This window comes from Miniopterus schreibersii, assembly GCF_964146895.1.
Source record: "Miniopterus schreibersii genome assembly, chromosome: 8".
NCBI lineage: Eukaryota > Metazoa > Chordata > Mammalia > Chiroptera > Miniopteridae > Miniopterus > Miniopterus schreibersii.
The window spans coordinates 44,116,913-44,143,407 of record NC_138109.1 but is presented as its reverse complement, the minus strand read 5'-3'; the positions used below and the strand labels follow the sequence as shown (position 1 = coordinate 44,143,407).

The window sequence follows — 26,495 nt, the reverse complement described above, 5'->3', positions numbered from 1 at the left end:
TTCTAGTAAATAATATAACAATGATTTATTTTCATATTAGTCTCTAACAGAAGAATTTTGAGAACTTGAGGATTGAGTCTTATTGATATTTGTCCCCAAGAATGAGTTCATAGTAGGTATTTAAATTGTTTGCTGAATGAACAAAGAACGATATGATAGAGAAATTAGCAGCAAAGGAAGCTTGAAATCTGTTTGGAGAAGAAATTCCTAAAGCAGAATGGGTATATTTTGGGGAGTGGGTCGGGGTGGGTTGGCAGAGGGAAGAGGAGTTGGATGCATTATGTTTGGAAACCATGGCATCCTCTAACTTGAAATTTGATGCAGGGTCATTTTGCAGTCACATTTGCTTTGCTTAAAATCTGTCAGTGAAATTTGTGAAGGAGCTGAAACCACTTTAAAATACACATTTTCCTGTTTTTACACTAATTTAATTTTTCATTTTATTTTAGGAAACACTCCCTTACATCTTGCTGTGATGTTAGGAAATAAAGGTTAGTAAATATTTTCTGTTTTTACATTTAACTCCACTTTTGTTATAGTCAGTTTTAAAAATTTCATGGGAATTTTTTCTTTTGAGGTTTTAAAAATTAACCTGATTATTTTATTTACTCGTTGAGCTTAGGATTCACTATATTAAAAATAAATCTTTTCTCAGTTTCTACAGCAGGTTTTTCAAAGAGTTAGTGGAAATCTTGTACTTACCTTTATGCCTTGTGAAACTATGTTTTTGTGGGTTTTTTTCATACTTGGTTATTCTGTCAGGCAAGTATTTATAATTTCAGGAGACTCTTATTTTCATATATTAAGATTTATTGCCCGGCCGGGTGTGGCTCAGCGGTTGAGCGTCGACCTAGGATCCAGGTGATCGGGATTCGATTCCCAGTCAGGGCACATGCCCGGGTTGGGGGCTTGATCCCCAGTCGGGGGTGTGCAGGAGGCAGCCAATCAATGACTCTCTCATCATTGATATTTCTATATCTCTCTCTCCCTCTCCTTTCCCCTCTCTGAAATCAATAAAGATATATTTAAAAAAAAAGACTAAGTGTTATAGTACTTTTAATATTCAAAGGCTTACAAGATTCTTTAACATGGACTGTTCTGTATACCAAAACTCAAAGTCTAGCCTTTTGTATAATAGATGATTGTAAAAATTTAACACTTGTTTATTCTTTAAAAAACAACTCATAGACAAGTGATTTAAAGGATCTACTTTATAAGGCTATTCCTAGATGTCATAAAATCTTAGTCGTCTGGATTCCCAGTAATCCTGAAAAGTGAGGATTCCAGATGGCTGATTGGCAACCTTTTGAGTGCTAGAGTTTAAAATTTTAGATGTGTTTGCTAAAAGTTTTTTTAAAACATATACTCTTGATTTTTTTTTAAACAGGCTCATTAATTTTTAAGACTTTTATTTCCAATGATCCACATGTATTATTATGAACATCTGTTATAGTACTATAGTGTAATGTAGTTGTTGGTATAAACATTTGATCTCAATATATATATGTATATATTTTTTAAATTTTATTTTGATCTCAATATATTTTGATCCCAGGGATGTTACTAGAACTTGCTTTGTTGAAAGCAACAATTCTTTTGCTAGTTTTTTTTTTTTTTTTAAATATATGTTTTTATTGATTTGAGAGAGAGAGGAAGGGAGAAGGGTAGAGAGACAGAAACATCATTGAGAGAGAAACATTGATCAGCTGCCTCCTGCATGCCCCCTGCTGAGGATTGTGCCCACAACCTTAGGCATGTGCCCTAACCGGAATCGAACCTTTGACCTCTGGTGCATGGGTCAACGCTCAACCACTGAGCAACATCGGCTGGGCTCTCCCTTTTCTTGATTTATTTTTCAGTGTTTAAGGAAATTGAACATGACATAAAATAACTGTTCTGGAATCCTAAATCTTCATGACTCTCTGTTTTCAGTGTTCACCACCAACTATTTAGTTTTTTGGGCTTCTGAATTTTTGAGCAAAAATGTTTGATTGGTTTGGTTCATCTCAAGCCAAGCCAAGCCACAGTGATGAATGACTGGCATGCTCATGAATTATTTTGGGGATACATATTTACTTTTGTGAAATTAGTTCTGCCTAGGCTGGCTTGGGGTGAGAGTTGCGGGTGGGAGAGGGAATCAGAAATACAGAGGAAGCCAGGCCAGTGTGGCTCAGTGGTTGAGCATCAGCCTATGATCCAGGAGATGGAGGTTCGATTCCCAGTCAGAGGTTTTTTGGCTATAAGTGTGACTTGGGATATCATTTGGAAATTAAATTAGTCATCCTATAACATCAACTATAGGATATAGCCTGAACTCTATAGTGTAGCCTACAGGTTCTCATAGGTTTTTTGCTAATCTTTCCAATTTCATTAATAGCTATTGGCCTACAAGCTTTTTTTTTTTTTTTTAAATATATCTTTATTGATTTCAGAGAGAGAAAGGGAGAGGGAGAGAGAGATAGAAACATCAATGATGAGAGAGTCATTGATCAGCTGCCCCTGCAAGTCCCCCACTGGAGATCGAGCCCACAACTCTGGATGTGCCCTGACCAAGAATCGAACAGGGATCTCCTGGATCCTAGGCTGAGCCACGCCCGGCCGGGCTGTCCTATAAGCTTTTTATTTCCACTAATCAAAATCATTTTTTGTGTATTTCCCAAAAACTGTTCATACATTGGAATGTAATTTGGGGGGGAATTTTATTTTGTCCACACTACTCAGGTTTTAACTTCTCTCTGCCACATTCATGCATTCTTTTAGCCTTAGTACCTGTTTGTTAACTACCTTGTTTCTTATTATTCATTTTTAAATTACAGAGAGAAGGCATTTGATTGATCCAGGTTTTTTTTAATATATGAGAATATGTCGTAGGACACTGGCACATCTATGATTATCTGACTTTTCCTTAATTGCTCATTCCTGCGTCAGTTGAGTTGTGATTGGTGAGTGAAGGTCACCAGTTCATCAGCGTCTGTGGTATATCAGAAAACATAGTTGACATGTCTAGAATATATGGAAATCATACTAATCTTATACCTTCATTTACACACTTGGGATATTGCTTTAGATACTGTTGTGCATCTTGCTTATTAATATTTTTAAATTAAAATTTTTTCTTTAATGATTTTTAAGTTATTAATACATGCCTGTTGAAATAATTGAAATAATACAGAACAAAGATGTACAGGGGTGGACAAAAGTAGGTTTATAGTTGTGAGTATGAGAAACATAGAAGTTACTAAAAGCTACTGTAATAGTCATAACCTGCATGCCTTTTTCATTATGAACAGCTGTAAACCCACTTTTGCCAACCCCTTGTATAAAAGCATCATATCTCCTACTTGTTTTTCTGATGTAATTAACATTAATAACCTAATGGGTATCATTGTACACTTTCCTCCTTATACCACTGAGGCTTAGTTTGTTTTCACTGAAGTTGAATCACTACATGCGGTACTTCGTCATGTTTTTCTTTTCCCTCCAATCTTTATCATAAAATACTTTTACAAGTCTGTAGATATCTATTCATGTTTATGTTTCCCTAACTTATTTATATGTGCACATATATACACATATCTACATAAAATCCCCTGGTAGGTTTTTTTGAGGGGAGGGTCAATTTTATTTATTTATTTGTTTTTAAAAATTCTTTTTTTTTTTTAATATATCTTTATTGATTTCAGAGAGAGGAAAGGAGAGAGAGAGAGAGAGAGAAACATCAATGATCAGAGAGTCATTGATCGAGCCCGCAACCCGGGCATGTGCCCTGACCGGGAATCGAACCCTGATCGCCTGTATCCTAGGTCGACGCTCAACCGCTGAGCCACACCCAGCCGGGCTAAAAATTCTTTTTATGTGGTTTATCATTTTCTCTCCTTATTACCTCCCTTCTCCCAATAAACCCATGTTAACCTGCTGGATATTATCCTATACTTTTCCCCATGCTTACTATTATATACCAATATGTATGTATGTATCTAAATACACACTCATATATGTAGTTTTTTATTCCTTTTAAAAAAATGGGGTCATAATATACTTCTGCATTTTCATTTAGTAGTACAATGTGGACTTTCCTTTAAGTCTATTGAGATAGCTTAAATTTATTCCTTAAAAACTTTTTACATCTCGTTTTTCTTCTAACACTTTATTATGAAAAATTTCAAATATATAGAAAAACTGAAGCATTATCACAATGAACATTGATGAAACACTCTCCACGTAGTTTCAGTAATTGTTAACATTTTATCATATTTACATTATCTTTTTGTTTATCTTAGCATGTTATATAACTGTCACTGTACCATTTGCAAATTAGATGTAGACATAATGACATTTTACTACCAAATACTTCAGCATTCATCTCTAAGGACATTCTCCTTCATAACTATGATATTATCACACCTAAGAAAATTAATAATATTTTTATAATATCTGATATCTAATTCAGATTTTTTTCAGTTTCGAAAATGTTTTTTATAGGTGTTTTATATTGAACCAAAACACATTCGAGGTTTACTCATTGCATTTGGTTGATATGTCTTTATTTTAATCTAGAAAAGTTTGCCCAGATTTTTCTTCCTTCTGTGTACCTTTTTGAAGTGTCTTGTCCAGCTAATTTGTAGACTGTCCCCCATCTGAGATTTATCTGATTATTTTCTCATATTATTTAACTTTTTCTTTGTTTCCTGTCTTTTCTGTAAATTGAAAATTAGCTATAGAGACTTAATTAGGTTCAGGTTAAACATTTCTGGAAAGAGTACTGCATAAGCGATGTTATGAACTTTTTTTTGTGTTTCTGGGTTAGGGGAGGGGCCTGGGAAGTGGAGAGGGTTTGGGGAGATGAGGGGAGGGAGCCGGGAGAAGGGGCATTGGGGCTCTAGAAAGGGACCCAGGGAGCACTATGAACTTTATTATATTGCGTTACTTTAGGAAATACATAATGTCCAGTATCTCACTATTAATGCCACTAAGTTTGTTCACTTGTTTAAGAGATAAAATAAATAATGACCTCTTCATTTGACATTATAGACAGTCAGATCTTTTTTGTTTGATGTAAATTACTCTTGAGGTTCTTAGGTTATCTTTTAGAGTAGAAAATATTTTCAACATGCTCTTGAGAACAGTTATTAGGGGGCATAATCCTTCTATTGTAGAGAGATCCAGTTTATACTTACTGAATTTGAGGATCTGAAATAACCTGTTTTAGATACACATAGGAATTAAAAAATATATTTAATTCTCCATAGTACAGTATCTATTTTATAGATCTATTTTCTATTAATTTCGTTTCCTGAATTTTTACATGATTTTTATATTGAAATTCTAAAAATTGCATTATGTTTGATATTTTTACCACTTTATGTTTCAGAATGTGCCCATTTACTTTTGGCTCACAATGCTCCAGTGAAGGTGAAAAATGCTCAGGGATGGAGCCCGCTGGCGGAAGCCATCAGCTATGGAGATAGACAGATGAGTAAGCAATATAAATTACCATTGTTGTTATATAGTCTAAAAATATGAAGGGATGCATTTGAAATATTTTTCTGCTAGTGTTACTTTCCATACTATGAAAAGTGTGTAGTTATTTATAAACTTATATATGAATTATTAGGAACTTGAACATTGGATAATACGTAAAGATAACGGAGGAATTACATTTAAAAGTATGTTTGTTTTTTCTCCTTTTACAGCATTCTGCCCTATTGTTGTTCTCCTATTTTTATTTTATTTTATATCATTTAGAATGAAAGACTTTTAAAAAACATTGAAACCTGACTGTCCTTTCTGACAGCTGCTTAATTTTTTTGGAACATTATTTGGAACTGTATGTGCCCTTACTGGGGATCGAACCCACAACCTAGAGCGTATCGGGATGACACTCTAGCCAACTGAGCTTAGCAGACAGGGCTCTGGTATTTCTAAAGATTAGCAGAGTAGAGAGGAAACCAGGTGGGCTCCTGGATTTCTGACCCATCTTGAGACTTAAATGCCTTTCAAGGATTCTCTTATTCAGCATTAGTGAATATTTAATGAGTCCTTACTAGAAAGCACGTGTATACGGTAAGATGTAGAGAATGAAGACATAGTTTCTACTCTTTAGTAATTCATAATCTATGGGAAGGCCAATAAACAGAGTTTTCTAAGAAAATCAGTTATTGGATATATAATAATAAATTTTAATGTAAAAATTGTGGCTCATAATTAAGGCCTGTTTTTAAAGTTATTTCTGTACAGTGATATCTTAGAAACACATTCTGAATAGTATCCCATTGCCAATTATTTATATAATTGTATGTCCATAATTATTCAATAATTGTATTTTTATTACTTCCTATCACATGAAAGAAATATTTAACTACTAACATAAAGGACAATTAATTCCACAACCCTTATGGTACATATTTAGAAATATTAATGTGAATGTATTTATAAAGATGTTAAACATGTTTCTATTTTGAAATTTTTTTAAATTACTATGACATACGTTTTTTATTATTTAGCTTATGTTACATTAAACTTTTCTGGGCATAGAAAATTACATTAATACATAGATAATCTAATATTATAAATTATTAGTGAAAACTTTGTGACCTGTTTGTCTTTTTGGTCTGATTTCTGCTAATATTTTTGGGCTACAGAGCAGCAAGCTAATTCTAAATTACTTTTCAGAGACTATTTAGAATTATTTCCTTTAAAATTAATGAAATTTCAAGATTATGTTGCTTCTCTGCCTTATAATGGTTACCTGGTGAACACTGATCAGCCCAGGCCTTTATCAGGGAGAGATAGGATACAATCTAAAAGTCTTTTCCTGACTTATCCCCCACCCATGGTCTCTAGCTTTTCTTTGATCTAGATTGCTCATTTCTTATCCATACTGAGACTTAGCTATCTTTCCAGGAGTTGCTCGTAGTTTGTACAGATTTACGTTATGACATGTATGTTGTGGTAGTTTTAGGAATTCTATTAGCCTCTGTCTTATTTTTGTAGCACAGCAAAGGTTAGTTTGGAGGGAAAGAGACAGCATTCCATGTTGGTTTGCAGTCTTATCCAGAACTGGCAGTCGTCTTCATTCGCATTTCAACTTTATAGTTCTTCCTGGGAGAAATCTTTCCTCAACTCCTGGAGTAGATTAACTTCTCCTTTTCATACATTTTGAAGTGGTCCACTCTTTTTCTTTGCAGTACTCAGCACACTTCTAATTAATTGTTCAACAGTGCCTATTCCCTACTCTGTGTCCTGATAGAAGCCTTGTGAGGACTCAGTCACATATAGGTGCTTATTCATCCTTTATCTCTTCTCTCCCAGAACAGTGCCTGGCACATATATTTGTTCAATGAATTAATGAAGATATGACTAAAACCAGCAAAGAAAATTTAAGACTACTTATCAAGAATTAAAAATTTTCTGTCTCTCTCTCTCCCCTTTCCTCTCTCTGAAATCAATAAAGATATAAAAGAAAAAAAGGAAAAAAAAAAATTTCTGTAAAGTATTAGGATTTTTGTTTACCATAACTCTCCTGAATTGTTCAAAACTTTATAGTTTTTCTTATAAGAAAATAATGATATTCATTATAGAAAATTAGGAAATTATAGAGAAAAAAGAATAAAGTTATTTTACCAGAGATAACCACTGTTAATATTTTATTACACACACATACTTTTTCTTAGTTTCTTTTTCTAGTCATATTACTCTTCTATTTAAAACCTTTTCAAAATTTCTGTACTTAGAATGAAGATCAAAATCTCTAACTTGGTTTATAAGATCCAGAATGATAGTGTCACTTTTTTATCTTCCTTATCTTGTTCTTTCTACATGGCTTTCCGTGTGTCAGCATTGCTAGCCTTTTAGTTTCTCATAGTTACACATCCTTCTGCCCCAACTTCTTATAATTCTTCAGATCTCAGTTCAATTACAAGGGAGCCTTCTCTGCAGTAAGCTTCATTGGAACAGGTTTGTCTTCTAAGTATCTACCACATGCATCTGAAATAAAGTAAGGATGTGCCATTAGCTTTGACATTGAGGAACTCATTGTAGTTTGATAAGAGAGAGCAATGAATATTCTGTAGTGTTCTGAAGCATATACAAAGTACTAGGGTGAAACAGTTGAGGGAGAAAGTAATTCTGGTTTTTGCAAGGTGTTGGTTATTTGACTGAACTCTCAGTGGATTTTAGGATTTAATAAGGTGGGTAAAGACATTCTAGCATACAGAAGCAGAATGTATGGAAAGCCTGGAAATGTGAAAAACAACAAAGCATATTTTAGAGAACTTGTATTTCAGTGTGGTTTCCTAAATGAGACTACAAGGCAAACATGGGTGAAGGGAGGAAGAGTAGTTTTGGGAGATGAAGTTGTAATGGTAAAGGGGACACACTGAGATCTGCTTTATATGCTACTCAAGATTTTAAGCTCAATTTCCAGTCACTGCAAAACCCCAGACGACTTCAAAGCAGGGATTGAGATTATTAGATAAAACCCAAGACTTTTTAATTGAGTGGGAGGCAGTAGACTTTTAGAAAAAAATATCTTTAGATCACATGTGGTAATCTTGTCTTAAATAAGAGATACTGTGCTTACAGAAGTGAGGGATAGATTAGAAAGATAATTACATGAAAGAATTGACAATGGTTGATTATCTCCTGGGTAGTGATAGAAGGATTATGAGTAACTTCAAGATCTCTATCTTGGATTAATGGGGATCTCATTAATTAATTGATTTATAGAAGGTAGAAGGAAGAACAATATGGGATTTCAATTATTAGGTGTTAAGCTCGGTGAGTTTGATTTATGTGTGGTTCATCCAGGAAGAACTGTCCAAGTAAGAAATGAGAAGTAATTAGACTGGAGCATAAAAGAAAGTGGACAGCAGAAGATACAGATTTAAGTAATACTTGGAGCTATAGGGCTTAGTTCCAGAAGCTTTGGAACAATAAACTGAAAACTTTAAAAATACTTTATATGGGAGAAGGAAAGAGAAAGTTAAATTAATTGTAGTTTATTGGAATTGTTCATTTGAGTATGAATTCTGTCTAATACCATCCAAATCCTCTAAATGAAGATAATTTTATTTTCATTATCAATTAAAAATGTTAAGATTCTTACAGTATGGAAGTACAAATACTGAGACCCCAAAAATATGGTGGTAATTTTGTATAATTGCATTCTGAATGTTTACTTCTGCTTCCATAAGAAAGTTTGAATTGATGTACTTTTTTTAAAATGTGAAGTCTCATAGAACAAGAATCTCTTTTGTGCCCTGGCTGGTTTGGCTTAGTGGTTGAAGTGTCAGCCTGCTGACCGAAGGGTCGTGGGTTCGATTTCTGGTCAAGGGCATGTGTCTGGGTTTGCAGATTTGATCCTCGGCCCCAGTCAGGGCATGAGAAGGAGGCAACCAGTCGATGTGTCTCTGTCACATTGATGTTTCTCTCTCTCTCTCTTTCTCTCTCTCTCTTTCTCTTTCTCTCTCTCTCCCTCCCCTTATCCCTTCCAACTCTCTCTAAAAATCAATGGAAAAAATATCCTCAGTGAGAATTAACAACAACAAAAAAATCTTTTGCATATATTACTGTATTATATATTGCTGTCACTACCTTTTTAATAATGTTTGGTCATTAAAAAAATATTTTTTTTGAATAAGGAAAATTTATTATCTCGAGTAACAGTGACTCCTCCAGAATTAATTCAGGACCTCAGTAACTTCACTACAGATCAGTGTTCTCATAATGTTTGGTCATTTAAAAAATATATATTTTTTTATTGATTTCAGAGAGAGAAAGGGAATGAGAGATAGAAACATCAGTAATGAGAGAGAATCATTGATTGGCTGCCTCCTGCAAGTCCCCTGCAGGGGATTGAGTCTGCAACCCGAGCATGTGTCCTGACTGGGAATCGAACCTCAATCTCCTGGATTATAGGTCGATGCTCGACCATTGAGCCATGCCAGCCAGGCTAACGTTTGGTCATTTTTATGTCATTTTGTGTTGTTTACTAAATGCCTTCAGTCAGTTCTAGCATATTTAGCTATTGAAAAAATATTCTGCTTTACATTAAGATATCTTTTCAATCTAGGAATTGAATTTTTTTCATGTTTTACATTCAACAGAGGTCTACTTCAGTTTGAAGGCAAGAGAGGTTGAATAAAGATTTATTAAAGTATTTGAGCTTATAGTGAGGAAGAAAAGCTACTACATTTGGGTAATGTATCTCTGATATTAGAGTTAAATTATAACAAACATGAAGGTTAACCAGATTCATATAAATTTGAATCTGTAAACAATCTTAATGATTATCTAGGTCATTGGTTCCAGACTATTTGGATTTCACATACCAGAAAAAAAATTTGAGGATTGATGCAGAATAGCTAACGTTTTTATTTTAGCATAGAAGAACCTAAAAAAAACAAACTGCTTTCTTCTATGATCATTTTATTAAAGAAGACATTTTGAAGCCAAAAATAGTAGCAAGAATAGTTCTTGAGTTAAAATAGTATGTGATTTATACAGGAAAAAACCCCATCCTAGTTCCCAATATTTTTATTTTGCTACATATCACTGGAAACTTGAACAACTGGGCACTGAAATGCAGATTTGTATTTGGGAACTATTGACCTAGGTCACAGAGCTAGTTTGTTTGTTTGTTTATTTTTACTTTGAGTTTTTTATCGTATTAAATATATATGTAGCACAGAGCTAGTTTATAAACGAGATCAGGTGTCTTGTTCTTTGACTTCTAGGTTTCAGCCTCTTGTACTATTCTGAAAGACCTTTAGTAATTTAAACATTGTTCTTTGATTTTTGGCTTTTTGTTGTTGTTGCTAATCCTTAGCCAATGATATTTTTCACATTGATTTTTTTTTAAGAGAAAGTGGAAGGGAGGGGCAGAGGGAGAAACAGCGATGTGAGAGAGACACATCAATTGGTTGCCTCTGCACAAGCTCTGGGGCTGGGGATCAAGCCTGCAACCAGTGTAGGTGCCCTTGACTGGAACTGAACCTGTGACCCTTCAGTCAGCCAGCTGACCCTCTAACTACTGAGCCAAACCTGCTAGGGCTGATTTTTGGCTTTTTGAAATATGTTGGAGTTATTGTTAGACTGGTGGTTAAAAGTAAGAATAAATTTTACTGTTCTTCAGAATTTTTCTTTGGCCTTTTCCTAATTTGGCCTATGTGGACAAAAAAAATCTGGTCCAATCTTTCACTACCATCTTCTTTCTGTTTCTTTTTTTAATTTTTTTTATAAACCTCTGTTTCTGTTCTTATTCCACATAGGCTTGCAATAGTTTATAAGAACGCATACCGTAAAATAGAAAAAAATAGTATTTTTGCATATATATGTATATATGTTTATGAAAAAATATGTCAGTACCAGGAGGAAATCTGCATGTATTGATGTATACATTTTTTAAAAAAATGTTTTTATTGATTTCAGAGAGAGGAAGAGAGAGGGAGAGAGAGATTGAAACATCAATGAGAGACAGTCATTTATCGGCTGCCTCCTCCACACTCCCTACTGGGGATTGAGCCCAAAACCCTGGCATGTGCCCTGACTGGGAATTGTACCATGACCTCCTGGTCCATAGATCGACACTCAACCACTGAGCAACACTGGCCTAACCTTGTATACATTTTTTTTATCTCAGTGCACATTTTTCCATCTTCTTATTTTTGCTAGCCTTATTTTTGCTAGTTCATTCGAGCCTAGTGTTTTCCCTTATTTCAGTAAATGTTAGGGATTGACTGATTTTGCTAGTCAATTTTAGACCTTCATTCTGATAGATAAAAATTATATTTACTTAATTATAGGCACAATTGTAAGCAATTTATATTGAGGCTTAACAGTAACTCGATATTAGATTTTGACATTATTCTTATTTGACAAATGAAAAAAAAAGAAATTTAAATTTGGGGAAATTCTGTAACTTGTCCAAGTTTATATATAGCTAATAAATAAGTAGTAAAGCTGGGGGTTTGCATTTTAACGCAGTGTTTAAATTACGATCTCTTAACTAATGAGAAAATACTAAGGAGGTTTTCAGTTTTTTTTAGATTCAGAAGTTATTTTCACAGATAGAATAGGATTGAGTTTTGTATTTTTATTCTGTATTATTAGTATGTGAGAGTACAACCTCTAGGGAAAGAAATGAACAGATATACAGTACCTGGTAACAATTGCAGATAATTATATTTTTAGAAAAGTCGTATCCAATGGGGTTTTTGAGATCTGCTAACTTTGAGATCTTTTAGATCAGTGTTAATAGCAGGACATTGCATCATCTGACTGGGATTGGTAAATCATGGCTTAGTCAGGTAAATTCGTATGGATGATTAAAAACTAGGAAAACTAGTGTGAATGAATATAAATTGATGTTGAGGTATCTAATCTCAATATCCTTCAGGATAATACTCTTACTAAACTTATTCACAATATCTATATCTCTCAATATATCTGTATAAAAGCTAGTGGTGTTTTCTAGCAGGGTGAAATCTATTTTAAATTAATTATTTTTTAATTTAAATTTTAGTTACAGCTCTTTTAAGGAAGCTTAAGCAGCAATCCAGGGAAAGTGTGGAAGAAAAACGACCTCGATTATTAAAAGCCCTGAAAGAGGTAGGCTATATTTTTTTGCTGATTTTGCACTCCAAGAATAATTGTCACTGTAATTTTAAGCATTTTAAAAACTACGGTCTAATTTCTCACTAATTATTAAGGGTCAAAAAGTGGTAAAAATCCTGCTTAAATTAAGGAATAATAAAATAAAATATTTTGATTATGATGTATAAATGTACTCTTACGGGAAGCACCATTTACTTTGAACTAGGAAGGTAGATAAAGAATTACTGCTCTCAGTACATTAGATGAGGGCTCTAAGAAAAAAGGAGGTAGGTCATAATTAATGACAATTTTTTTTGTCCTTTGGATTAGAAGATACTCTGAGAGCTGAAGCAACTGCTCCTAGTAGGAGCAGTTCGCATTTTCCTTATGTAACAGAACTTTTTTTGTGTCCTGCTTCATGATAGTAAGAACTGAGGGTGCTGGCACAGAAAGAGAGGTTTATTTTCTGATATTTTCTTCTGTATTTTTGATGCCTAAAAGAACTGTGGGAGAAAGATACACTTGTGAGGATGACTGTGTCTTTTCTTAGTGTATGCTTTTTTTTTTTTTTTTAGCTCTGAAAAGATAATTGTTTTTGGAGAATATTTGATTGTAATATTTGATATAAATATTTGATATTTATAGTCTTTTGGTGTTTAGCTTCTAATTTGTGAAATAAAAATTTTCTCTATAGTTCTTACATAGTTCTTATATTACTTCAGATTTACTAAATCTATGTGTTACCACTTTCAGAAATAAAAGTTTCTATTATAATGGGTCTTTTTTTTTTTAGACCATTATGAGGTACACAAATAATCATTTTGGAAATCATTTTTAGTACACTTCTAAAGTCATTAACTATTTTTACAATAATACTTATTGTTATTTTAGTTATGCTGAGAAATGGAATATTTATTGATGCAAATTTAAATGCCTCTCAGTTTCAGATATTTTCCTTTGTGATTAAAATGTTGTTATAAAGTATACAGTGGTGCATATTTTCTTTTGTAGCTAAATGTTGTAATGTGTGCTATTGTAATGTTTTATTTTAAATAATAAACATTTTTTTCTTTTTATCTAATTCTAAAACAATGAAATTTTCTATTTTTGTCTATAGACCTTAAATGATAACAGCTTTTTAAAAAGTAAAATGTTAAGTAGATATAAGAGCTATTAACTAAGGTGCATTTATAATTATTCATATTTCATTTCCCAGCTAGGTGACTTTTATCTAGAACTTCACTGGGATTTTCAAAGCTGGGGTAAGAGTGTGTTATGTTTTACTATAAAATATGTACACACACAGAATTGCAAGTGTAAAAGATAACAATTGGCCTGGCCGGGCGTGGCTCAGCGGTTAAGCGTCGACCTAGGATCCAGGAGATCGGGGTTCGATTCCCGGTCAGGGCACATGCCTGGGTTGCGGGCTGCAGCCGATCAATGACTCTCTCATCATTGATGTTTCTGGCTCTCTCTCTCCCTCTCCTTTCCTCTCTCTGAAATCAATAAAGATATATTAAAAAAAAATAAAATAAAAGATAACAATTGTATATATTTGTTACATAACAAAAATTTTACACTTGCCCTAAAGAAAATTAATATTTTCCATCACATTGAATGTAAAGCACTGAAGTGGTATTTAATTATCTCAACCTGATTAGTAACTTTTCAAGGATATTTTTCCATTGATTTTTAGAAAGTGGAAGGGAAGGAGTGAGGAGGAGATAGAGAGAGAGAAACATCGATGTGAGAGAGACACATCGATTGGTTGCCTCTGGCACACACCTCAAGCAGGACCGGAGATTGATCCTGCAACTCAGGTATGTGCCATTGACCAGGAATCCAACCAGCACCCTTCAGTGAGCAGGCTGATGCGCTAATCATTGAGCCACTCCAGCCAGGGTCTAAATAGTAACTTTTATAATTCTTTTTTTTTCTTTTTAATATATTGATTTTAGAGAGAGAAACATCGATTTGTTCCACTTATTGATACATTCATTGGTTGATTCTTGTATGTGCCCTGATTGGAGATTAAACCATAACCTTGCAGTATCGGGATGACGCTCAAACCAACTGAGCTACCAGGCCAGGGCTATAATTCTTACTTTTAAAATTAAAAATGTCTTACGTTTTTAAAAAATAAAATGCAGGTTTAAATATTATAATACTTTACTATAAGGAATTTTCAGAAGGAAGAGAAGTATAATTATGAAATTATTAGATTTTGGAATTTAAGGAAGTTTGAAATATAGTACTTGAATCCCTGAATGTGCAGAATTTGGTTAACATTTGATGTATATTTTATTAACTTTCAGTCATTTTTGCTACTTTTCCTGTATACTTAATAGTCACTGTCTTAACATACTGTTTGGTCACACACTGTTTGTTATTTATGAAACACCTTAATTCCTAGATATTTTGCAGTCATTTATTTTACCTTAATAATAAGTTTCTCTCCATTGTCCAAATAGGAAGTTTGATTCCAGTGACCTTTACTAACTAAACAACTACAAAAACAACTAAATTTTGTTAAAAAATTTAAAAAAATGTAATCTATATATAGTTTGGGATATAATGAGTTTACATATGTTTTTTTAAAGCATTTGAATTAACTTTTATTACATAAAGATACATGAATGCTCTGTGATATTTATCCCCAAAATAATCATAAAAATAAATCTTAAAATAATTGTAAAAGTAAATCAGATATTGACAACTATAGAAACCACTGTTAATGTTTCATGCTAATACATTCAAACCCTTTTTAATGTTTACAAATGTGTGTGTGTATGCACAAATACACACACACAAAGACACCCTGGGTGGACAAAAGTAGGGTTACAGTTGTAATAAAAATGTATACAATAACAATAATAAATAATACAAGAATAAACTTTTACGTACTCACAACTGTAAACCTACTTTTGCCCACCCCTGTATATATATATATATATGTGTATACTGAGCATTCAGTTTTTTTTATGGAATCATACTATTATGCCGTTATGCAATTTGTCATTCTTACTTAATATATCATAGGCATCCTACCATATTAGTTCACGAGGAAGTACTTCATTTATTTTAACAGCCGCATAATACTTTACAGTGTGAACTATTAAGGTTTTCCTAGTATGTTTAATCTCTAAATGTAAAGTTTTAATTCCTAAATAAAATCAGTTCTTTCCAAAATTGTTACAACTCTACCTCATCAGGCTAGTTTTGGCTCCATCAAAATCACACATGATTTTGTTACTCTGATAGGCCTACTTTGCCTTTATGCTTTATATGTCATTCATAAGCCCTGATGTAATAGACCACTGAGAAAAAAAGGTTTGTAGTAGCTTTGTATATTAAAAGAGCGCCAAGTCAAATTGGTCTAAAGCCTGAATACATTTTTTCACCTTGTTTTTTATCTCATCTATAGAGACCCCTATCTTCCTTCATGACCTTAAACTAAGGATGTCCCTTGAGTATACTGTTTCTTTAACTGATTTTCTTAGTAATATTAGTGGTTTAAATACAAAAATAGCCCTAGCCGGTTTGGCCCTGTGGTCAGAGCATCGGCCTGCGGACTGAAGTGTCCCGGGTTCCATTCTGGCCAAGGGCCCGTACCTGGGCTCAGTTCCCGGCCCCAACTGGGGCACGTGCGGGAGACAGTCAATTGATGTGTCTCTCACATTGATGTCTCTCTCTTCCTTCCACTCTCTCTGAAAAGCAGTAGACAGAATATATCCTCAGGTGAGGATTAAAAAATAAATTAAAAAATTCCAAAATAGTCTTTTTATCTTGCTGAGCAAAATGTTTTAAATTATTTTAAAAGTGACAGTTCAATGGTATGAAGAAATAGAAATGGATATAATCACTCCTGAAGCTGTACATGCATCTGTATATAAACACATTGTACATGCTGCCTAATCAAATTCATGATGCAACCACTGAGGTACTTGTTGAAAGTGTTACTTCTTTGAGAACTTGACTTTGTCACCAAAAAGTCAGCACATCGGTTTCATTGCTGATAAAGGATTTTTCTGATTTTGTGTCAAAACTAGCACCTGATGGTTAGATGTCATACTTAATTCTAAAAACTAAAACTCATTGGCTAGATTTAGCTTAGACACTTTGGATTAAAAAACACTGGATAATTTCTATTATTAGATTTGAGTATCAAGCTTTATTTTAGAGTTTAAGCATATTTCTTCTCCTTGTCGAAACCCCTAATATTAAAAAAAAAGGCAACCCAGAAGTAAGGGGAATCTAAGAAATATTGAGATCCCAGGGTTCAGTTTAATTTACAGATAGTGGAGCATGCACACTTTCTCAGAGGGTTATACTCAGTGTTTGGATGAAAATAGCTTCAGACTTGGTTAAAGTGGGGATAATAATTGCCCAATCTATTGCAAAGTTTTGTTCTGCTATGAATGAAATGAAATCATGTTTTTGAAGGGAGCCCTGTATATATTGTAAAGTGTTCATTTACAGTATCATAATCTCTACTTCAAATTTAGGATTGTGCATATAGCATGTTTCAACAGAAAAACTGATAATTAAAAAAATTTCTTTATCTCATAATCTACAGAGTATTCACTCTACCCTATATATTTGGGATCATTATTTGCATATCATGGATGGAAAACATTAGGCTTAGAAATGCTAATTAAAATCAGGGAGTAAGGTAGCAAAATCAAAATTTAAATTTAGAGACTTCATTTTTCAGTTCAGTGAATTATGCTACCTTTGCAATACTGTGTTAGACTCTCAGATTATACTTAGATAACTTAAAATATAGAGAGTTTAAGTGTTCAATTTACATGGGAAAAGGAAAAAGTCATCACAGAATTGGGAAAATGTAAATTGCTCTATTTGTATTTTTTTTAATCCTCACCTGAGGATAGTTTTTCCATCGCTTTTCAGAGAGAGCGGAAGCGGGGGGAGAGGGAGAGAGAGAAACATCGATGAGAGAGAGATACATCGATTGTCTGCCTCCCACGCATGCCCGACTGGGGCCGGGCATTGAGCCTGCAACCCAGGTACATGTCCCCTTGGCAAGAATCAAACCCAGGACCCTTCAGCCTGACGCTCTAACCACAGGGCCAAACTGGCTAGGGCTCAATTGCTCTACTTTTAGAATGCAGTAATAGCAGCACTCTTTTTTGCTTGTACTTTTCCCTCTTTCCTTTCCTTTCTTAGTTTTTTATGTCAGTCCCTCAAATCCCCCAGCTTCTTTTTTTCATATCCTGATTTTTTATTTTATATTATATTTTACATAAACATATTTAACATCTTTAAATGTTCTCCAGAAACATTTTCAATCACTACAAATATATTTCATCATTCTCCTTGCTTCATTTTTAAGTGGCTTTCTTATTTGCTGCATTAGATTATTTTCTTGGGATTTACTTATGAAATAATTTTTGAAATTGTGTTTATGAAAAATTACTTCTAAGCTTCTTATTTTTTCTTTGCATTCCTTTCTTCTTCCTTTTTTGATTTTTTGACAAGTGGGTTTTGGGATATGATCCTAAATTGTGTGTTTCTAGGTTACCATACTACTTCAAAAGATGTAATAAATTCGGTTAATGATTTAGAGTGCTGTCTTCCTCTAACCATCTTGTTCATCCTACATCAAATGCTTGAGAACAGGAAAACTGCATCTCAGTTAATTAGCATGAAAGAAGAACATTGACCATTTACATAAATTTATGCTATTATTGCTCTTCTGTTGTTTCATATAAAGAAATTTTGATCAGAAAATGATTTCTTATATTCTTTGACTAGTGTAACTCTTAGTTGGTATTTCATTCTCTTTGGGCAGTAAACATTTCTTACTTTTGTATAATAAAATGTCTAGAAAACTCTTCATTGCTGGAAATCATTTTGGATTAAACAAACTTTCACAGTTTTTTTTTTTTTTAATATATCTTTATTGATTTCAGAGAGGAAGGGAGAGAGAGAGAAACAGCAATGATGAGAAAGTCGTCATTGCTCGGCTGCCTCCTGCATGTCCCCGATTGGGGATCGAGCCTGCACCCTGGGTATGTGCCCTGACCGGGAATCTAACGGTAATCTCCTGGATCCTAGGTTGATGCTCAACCACTGAGCCAAGCACCTCTCACGATTTTAAAAAGGCATTGATATATTAAGTGTACCTTTAGTGTTAAGTAGAAAATATTGATACTTCTGAAAAAGTTAACTAAAAACTAGTCTTCAGTTTTCCCTTAAGTTTTTGTTCCTTTCTAACCCATGTTGATTTATCACCCATTTTAAGCACTGAATTTTAAAAAATATACCTGTAATATATCTTACATAGACACATGCACACACACACTCATACATATCTGATGTGATCTTTCAGAAATTTTGAGCTTTTTGGGTATGTGGTAGTTTATTATCGCCTGTTAACGCAGATTTATTCATCCATAGAATAACTTGAATTTCCCCCAAACGTAGCAGATAATAAATAATAAAAAACTATCAAAAGGTAGCTGTCATACGAATGTGAGCAACAGTGGAATGTAGACATCTCTAGGTAAATAGTATGATTCCATTTTATAGATTTTGAAACTGAGGTACAGTGTGCTTAAGTAACCAAGGTCACATATTTGGGATTCAAACTCAAAATTCAATTATTTAGCTTTAAAAATATCTTTTTCTGTTATATACATTACTGTATTATATAATCACATTTTATATAAAGGATCAGATAAGATTCAGGGCCATCTAGTTATCCATTCAGGAGGGTTTAGTTACCATAGGGCATAGCTTTCTCATCTGTAATAATATCCTGCAATATAAACCCGTAAGTAACATATCAGCTCTGCTACTGTGTTGGTGGATGGGCAGGGGTGGTGGTGGGGAATGTGGTGAACTATACAGCAAATATAATTAAATTAATAGATACTTGAAGTTGCTCAAAATTGCTTTATATATTAAGTGGGAAAATACTATTTTAAAGGAAATTATTAGAATTTTGGTAAATTCTTAAAATCTTTACATTCTAATTAATTTTTACCTTTTCTTTTTTTAAAAAAAATACAGTGCCTTTACTTTCCCGAATTCTGCCTTCTGATGCATGTAAAATATACAAACAAGGTATCAATATCAGGTAAGATGATTCAATTTTTTTTCTGAATAACAGAAAATTGAGATTTAGAGAAAGGTTTTTTTCTCTCTCTTGAGTTAAAGCTTACATTTGGATGTAGTATTTTATAACTTAAACATGCTGTAGTATAGTCACAATATTTTTTCTCATTTGAGACATACTACAGATAACCAAAGGCATAAACTCTCGATTAAAACAGAGGTATTATTCTTATTCAGCTACAGAGTATCTAGAAGGCAAACAGTGAAGAACATGATGTAATACTAAGAAGATTTAAGGTGGTCATCTCCTTGATCCTGGCTTTTTAAGGAAAAGGGACACATAAGGAAGACCTAACTCATAATATCCTTTCTTCCCCATCACTCTTATACCCTTCTGTCCCCTATCTACCCATCCATGAATCCATTCATTTATTCAGTCATTTACCTATTCTAGTGTACTCTTTAAGGCTAATTTTAATTTTCTTTTGTTTCCTTTTAAAACTAAGATTGATTACTGGATCTTATGGGAAATCTCTTTTACTCATTTCAGAATTTTACTTTTAGCATTCCTTATATCTTTAGCTTTATATTAATATAGGTATATTTATAAATTAAATATAAGTATGGAAACTATATATAATGCTACTGAATATGCCAATTTATATATACATGTATATTAGTATATTTATAAGTTATACATATAAAACATTACATATACATATATATATTTATACATATCCAGAATAGTAATTTGGATAACTAAGGGTCTAGAACTGGAAATGTTTTAAAATATTATTTCATATAAACTGTTTTATAGATGAGACAGTTTAGAGAGGTGAAGTGATTTTTACAGGAGCCTATTGCAAGTTGATAGCTGAGCCAGGACCTCTGACTTCCTATCAGTTCTCACCATGTAACAAGGCAGAAATATTTAAAAATATACTCTTTATAAAATTCATTATGTAATATGAATTCTAGTGAAGAGATAACCTTTAGTTGGAAGTAAGTTCTAGGGTAATTATTCTCAAGCAGTAGAATTTGGTTAAAGAAGTTTCTTGGTTTTTTGTTTTTTCAAAATAGCCTCCTCAGATATTTTTAATTATGGTAGTGCTCATGCACATTAAATTTATGATAATTATAAAACCTTGGAAAATGCAGAAAAATATAGACGAGAAACTAAGCAAGGATTTGATAATGATGTAGATTTAATTCAGCAGCCCATTGTTTGCAATATATTATGGAGTCATCAAAAAATTATCCATCAATTTAAAAATGTTTAATATAGGTGCTGCCAAAGGTAGTAGATACTTTGGGAGAATAGTATTTTCTTCCATGTGCTGCTTTTTTTTAAAAAAGGTTAATTTTAGTTTTGTTTAATTTTTAGAAATAGGAAAAAAAGAGCATCTTTCTCTTTTAAAAAATTATTTCACGTTTATATGTGACTTTTGGAAGTAAATTTTATGATAAATGTTATATAATAAGGTAATAAATAAAAGCACAAAATGGTTAAAATAGAGACATGAGAATAGGAGCCTGAGGGAGGATCATTGTGTTAAAGAATACAGGTTAAGGGGAAGGTACTGTAATGTAGCGAGACACTCAGACCTAGGGCTTACTAGCAGCCGAGGATGAAGGAGAAATGTGATAGGTTCTAAAGCTCTTGTTACCAAACACAGTTTACCACATTAATGGAGAGGCTGGATTTTAGGATGTTTGATAAAGGTTTTTTGCATATATGACAAGAATTGACTTTAAAAAGTCTGTTGACGTTAAATAAAAACTTTTAGCCTTAAATGTCATGAGACTATTAATTTTTTTAAAAAATATCACTTCAAATGAAGCTGAATTTTAAACTATGTTCAAAGAAATCTTTAAAGTTTACTTGTATCTCATGGCAGCCAGCTGATCTTGTAAAATGTCTTCTCTGGTGTCAAGGAGAGATTAATACTTTAGTAGAAATAGGAAAGTGTGAGCAACTTTATTGTTGCAAGTACTAAAACATTTTTATTATTAATTTGAATAATTTGGGGTGCTCTTTACCCACTGACTGAAGTGATCATTGCAAACTTTGCCCCATTTCAGTCTTTTCCTGTCTCAAGAGAAGATTCTATTTCCTTTTTCAGTCTTATTTAGCATTTTTCAAGTTTTTATATAAAAAATATTTTTTATGTAAATCTTTGCATTTGTATAAAGAATGTTTTGTTTTTCATAGCCATCATGGTGCAAAAAGTTAAAATATTTAGGTTCATATGCTTAAAGCCAAAGACTAGTTAATACATTATAATACCATCATGATAAATTTTATCATTCATTATGAGGCATGTGTGATGTTTACCTGGCAATCTAATATCAGGGATATTGCAGACGATGTATTAGATAGTCTTATTTCAGTTGCAAATTATAAAAACACAGATGAAATAAAATCGACTGTGACTGATTTTGAGTGTGACTACATCTAGGAGCTTAAATATCACCATGTCAGTCTGTCTTTGTCTCCCTTTGTATCTCTTTTCTCACGATTTTCACCCTTAACCCCTTGAAACTCACTACCACTCTCATCCAAGATGGGCAAGAATGGAATGGAGGCAGAGAGTGTTCTGGCCCTTATTTTAATTTTTTATCTGGGGTATAGAGTTTCCTAGTAGCTGAAGCTTGGAGTCCAAATAAGGCACTTACATAAATTGATGTTTCTTTTTGATACTATCATTAGTCCACACCTCATAAAGGTAGGGGATAAACCTCTTTTATTGGCATTATTTTCTCATGCCACGTGTACAAGCAATAACAGGACATGTTTAGTAGTGTAGGCACTAGTAGCACAATAGTAGCTATAAAGCAGCAGACAGGGTTCACTCCTATAGGAGTTGTTGACTTGCTTTTTTTAGTGCTTCTTGATTTCATTCTGAGGGATACGTATATTTTATATGGCTCAGAAAAGAGCTTCTTGCACATAGGGTAATCAAACTTCTCTCTCTGGTTCACCCCTGTTCTGGTAAAATTATTAATAGTATCACTTTCACTTTTTAAAAAAAAGATGTTTTTGTTGATTTTAGAGAGAGAGGAAGGGAGAGAGAGATAGAAACATCAATGTTGAGAGAGAATCATCGATCAGATGCCTTCTTTACCCTCCGCTACTGGGGATTTAGCCTGCAACCTGGGCATGTGCCCTGATCGGGAATCCAACTGGCTACCTCTCGGTGTACTGGATGATATCCAACCAACTGAGCCACACTGGCCGGGGCTCACTTTCACTTTTAAAAGTCACTAGTTTTGTTGATGTAAACCTAGTTATTCTTTTGATGCAGTATGTGAGAAATGTTCCATTTCTCAGCTTTTTCGGTGTAGGGAAACCACAAATGCCCATTCACTTTGCGTTGTCCAGGGTAAAAACTGAAAAGCCTACAAAGTAATGAATTCTTATAATTGCATTAGAAACTCAGTAGCCAGAGTGAGTCTCTCACAAAGATGTAAAGGTGTTTCCTTGGGCATGATCAGCATCTTACAACAGATGTGTGAACCCATTTCTTCGGTTAAGTACTATATTTTGAGCAGCCAGTCAGAGAGGTCCTGATGCAATTTATAAAGCCTTCAAAGATTGAAGGACTTCAGGGTACTTGGGAACTTTTCCATTCCAGTATTCTCCCTAATTTCAGCAAGTAGTGATTTGTGGATTTTATTTGAGACCAACTCATTGAGGTAGAATATGCCAGGTATTGGTTACCAAAGAGCACAAGAGTGTGAATCTGTGAGCTTTTGACACAGGAATGATCCATAACATTTTCGGGCCGTGGAGATGTTGGAAAAGAGAATGCTAGTTGAATCTGGAAAGTCAAACAGAAAGGCTAAGAATTTGGAGTAAGTTAAATGGGTTACTATGTGGAAGGATGAAGCAAGTTTTGGTACCTGATGGTTAGGCCTAAGATATAGATGTAGAGCAAAAGGCCAAGAATGTGGTATATCCATTGCTTCATCCCTCTTAAATGCTCCGTTGAACCAGTAACATGGTCTTAGAGGAATCAAGGAACGTTAGACAGGTCTGCTTTCTTTTTCTGTTCCTCCCAGTTACTTTTATGGAATAGCTACAGTAAGGAAATGGTAGGGAGCAAGGGCACAAGACTTCAATAATGGGGAACAATCTTTTAATGAGTTATATATTCAGAAAAATGAAATGCAGGTAGAAAAGATATTTTAAATTTAGCTTTTATCTCTAAATTTTTGTTGTTGTTAATCCTTACCTGAGGATATTTTTCCCATTGATTTTTAGAAAGAGTGGAAGGGAAGGAAGGTGGAGAGAGAGAGATGTGAAAGATCTCACATTGATTGGTTGCCTCCTGCATGCACCTCAACTGTGGCCGGGGATTGAACCTGCAACCCAAATATGTGCCCTTGACTGGGAATCAAACCCGCCTCTTTGGTGCAAGGGCCAACACTCTAAGCACTGAGCCATACCTGCCAGGGTTTATCTTAAAAAATATATATTTGTGTGTGTGTGTGTGTGTGTGTGTGTGTGTATTTATTGACTTCAGAGAAAGGAAGGGAGAGGGAGAGATAGAATCATTAATGATGAGAGTCATTGATTGGCTGCCTCCTGCAGGCCCCCTGCTGGGGATCGAGCTCACAGCTGGGCATGTGCCCTGACCTGCCCTCACTGGGAATCACATTGTGACTCTGGTTCATGGGTCGATGCTCAACCACTGAGCCATGCCCAGCTGGGCAGGGCTTATCTTTAAATTTGACTTTTAATATGGTATTAGCATCTTGGTTTGAGTTTGAAAGGAACAAAGCTTGTTTAATTATTATGGAGTTTTATTGAAATTTGTCAGAATTTCTCATCTACCCATCTTTCACAGGCTTGACACTACTCTCATTGACTTTACTGACATGAAGTGCCAACGAGGGGATTTAAGCTTCATTTTCAATGGGGATGCAGCACCCTCTGAATCTTTTGTAGTATTAGACAATGAACAAAAAGTTTATCAGCGAATACACCATGAGGTGAGCATTCCTCTAAATGGTTTTTAAAAAATGTCTTTGTATGCAACCAAGTTTCAGTGTAATTGTTTTAAAAGGCATAAGGTATAATTGGATGGGTCAATCCTAAAGCTTTCATTTTCTTACTACTAGCTTTTTATTTTTAATTATCATCTGGTTTTCATCTTGACCAATCCATTGAAGCTGTTTGCTCATAATTCACTGGTGATCTGCTAGTTAAATGAACTCCATTTTCTCTTAGTTCTCCTTGTAGTTCTCATTTGTTGAACCTGTGCTGGCCCTTTCACTATTTAGTATCTTGCAACCTTAGCTTCTTTTAAAATGTTTCTGACCACCTCTGTCTCCTGATTATGAACACTTACTTTGATTCTCTGCCTGTACTCTTGTTTTTCCTCACTCTTTTCCCTTATCTTTTCCTTCTTAGAGTACAAAGTTATCTTCCCTCTGTTACATCATAAATCCATATTGGTATTGCCTCCAGAACCACCACTGAGAACTGTATGCACCAATATCTTCATCCTTTGTTCCCTGAAGGCCCCTTTCCCAGCTTTTAGAGATGCTGGAAAGACAGAGCTCTTCTGATATCTCAGTATCATTGATAGGCCTACAAAGTTTTCTTAGTCAGCATTTTGTTTTGTCACTGTTGCTTTTTAAATTTTGTTTTTATTTTTCACCACTTCATTTCCCCATATTATCATTCACCACATCTTATGGTTCCTTCCTCAACATCTCTTAGATTAGACCTTCCTACTACCTATCTGTTGATGAGACCTTAGTTACATTGTACGGTACTATTGAAAAGTAGTTTCCTAACTGGCTCTGAGCAATGAAGATTTAGATTGAAGAGGAGAAGGTATTCCTTGTGGAGCACACAGGGTGAGTACAGTCAGGGAAGTGGGAATAAGAATGGTCTTTGGGGAAGCAGAAAGGAGATCTGAGTACAGTGAAGGTTCCTCTTGTTGAGTATGGCGATATGGTTTATGGAAGGCCTTAAGAGCCAGAAAGATAACTTAGGATTTCCTGTAGTTGGTAACAGAATTATAGATTCTTTTATTTTTTTTTAAAATTAATTAACTTTATTTATTTTTTAATTTTTATTTTTTAATCCTCACCCAAGGATATGTTTTCCATTCTTTTCAAAGAGAGTGGAAGGGAGAGAGAGAGTCATTAATGTGAGAGAGACACTGATTGGTTGTTTCCCGCATGCACACCAACAAGGGCGGAGATCGAGCCTGCAACAAATATAGGTGCCCTTGGTAGGATTCGAACCAGTACCCTTCGGTTCGCGGGCTGACACTGTAACCTCTGAGCCAAACTGGCTAGGGCCAGAGTTATAGATTCTTAAACAAGATATTGATAAGATCCAAAAGTAATATAAGTGAATTAATCTATGTATTTCTTTCACTTTCCCTCCTTCCCTCCCTTCCTTTCTTAAACATTTATCAAGCACCTAATAAATGCTAGACATTGCTAGGTGCTATGGATAGTGGTACTGTATTAATAGTGTATATCTAGTACTGTCATATATTAGTATTATATTAAGCATTAGTTAATTAAAAAGTATTTCTCATTAAATTCTTAAAATAGCCTGTCAAAGTAAAATACTTGTATTATTTTCATTTTACACATGAGAAAATTGAGGCTTATAGATGTTAAATGACATCTCCAAGGGCACACAGTTAATCTGCAAAATGGATTGGAAAGAAAGAGATTGAAGGCAGGGAATTATGGGAGAACTTTTTATGGTTATACAGTTGAGGGGGGATGAGGTTCCTGACTGGGGTGGTATAGTGCAGAATTAAGAAAGAGAAATTAGGACTTACATTTCG

At 34.0% G+C, this 26,495-nt stretch overlaps 1 protein-coding gene across 1 annotated transcript in view; it reads left to right on the top strand.

Annotated features, from left to right (window-relative positions):
- The window catches only part of ANKRD13C (ankyrin repeat domain 13C), a 62,512-nt gene that overhangs the window by 18,625 nt on the left and 17,392 nt on the right, over nucleotides 1-26,495 (top strand). Inside the window, exons 2-7 of the mRNA XM_081144755.1 lie at nucleotides 450-491; nucleotides 5,372-5,476; nucleotides 12,524-12,609; nucleotides 13,811-13,856; nucleotides 19,630-19,696; nucleotides 24,525-24,669. Of these exons, the coding sequence (XP_081000881.1) occupies nucleotides 450-491; nucleotides 5,372-5,476; nucleotides 12,524-12,609; nucleotides 13,811-13,856; nucleotides 19,630-19,696; nucleotides 24,525-24,669 (491 nt within the window). The remainder of the gene's footprint in view (nucleotides 1-449; nucleotides 492-5,371; nucleotides 5,477-12,523; nucleotides 12,610-13,810; nucleotides 13,857-19,629; nucleotides 19,697-24,524; nucleotides 24,670-26,495) is intronic.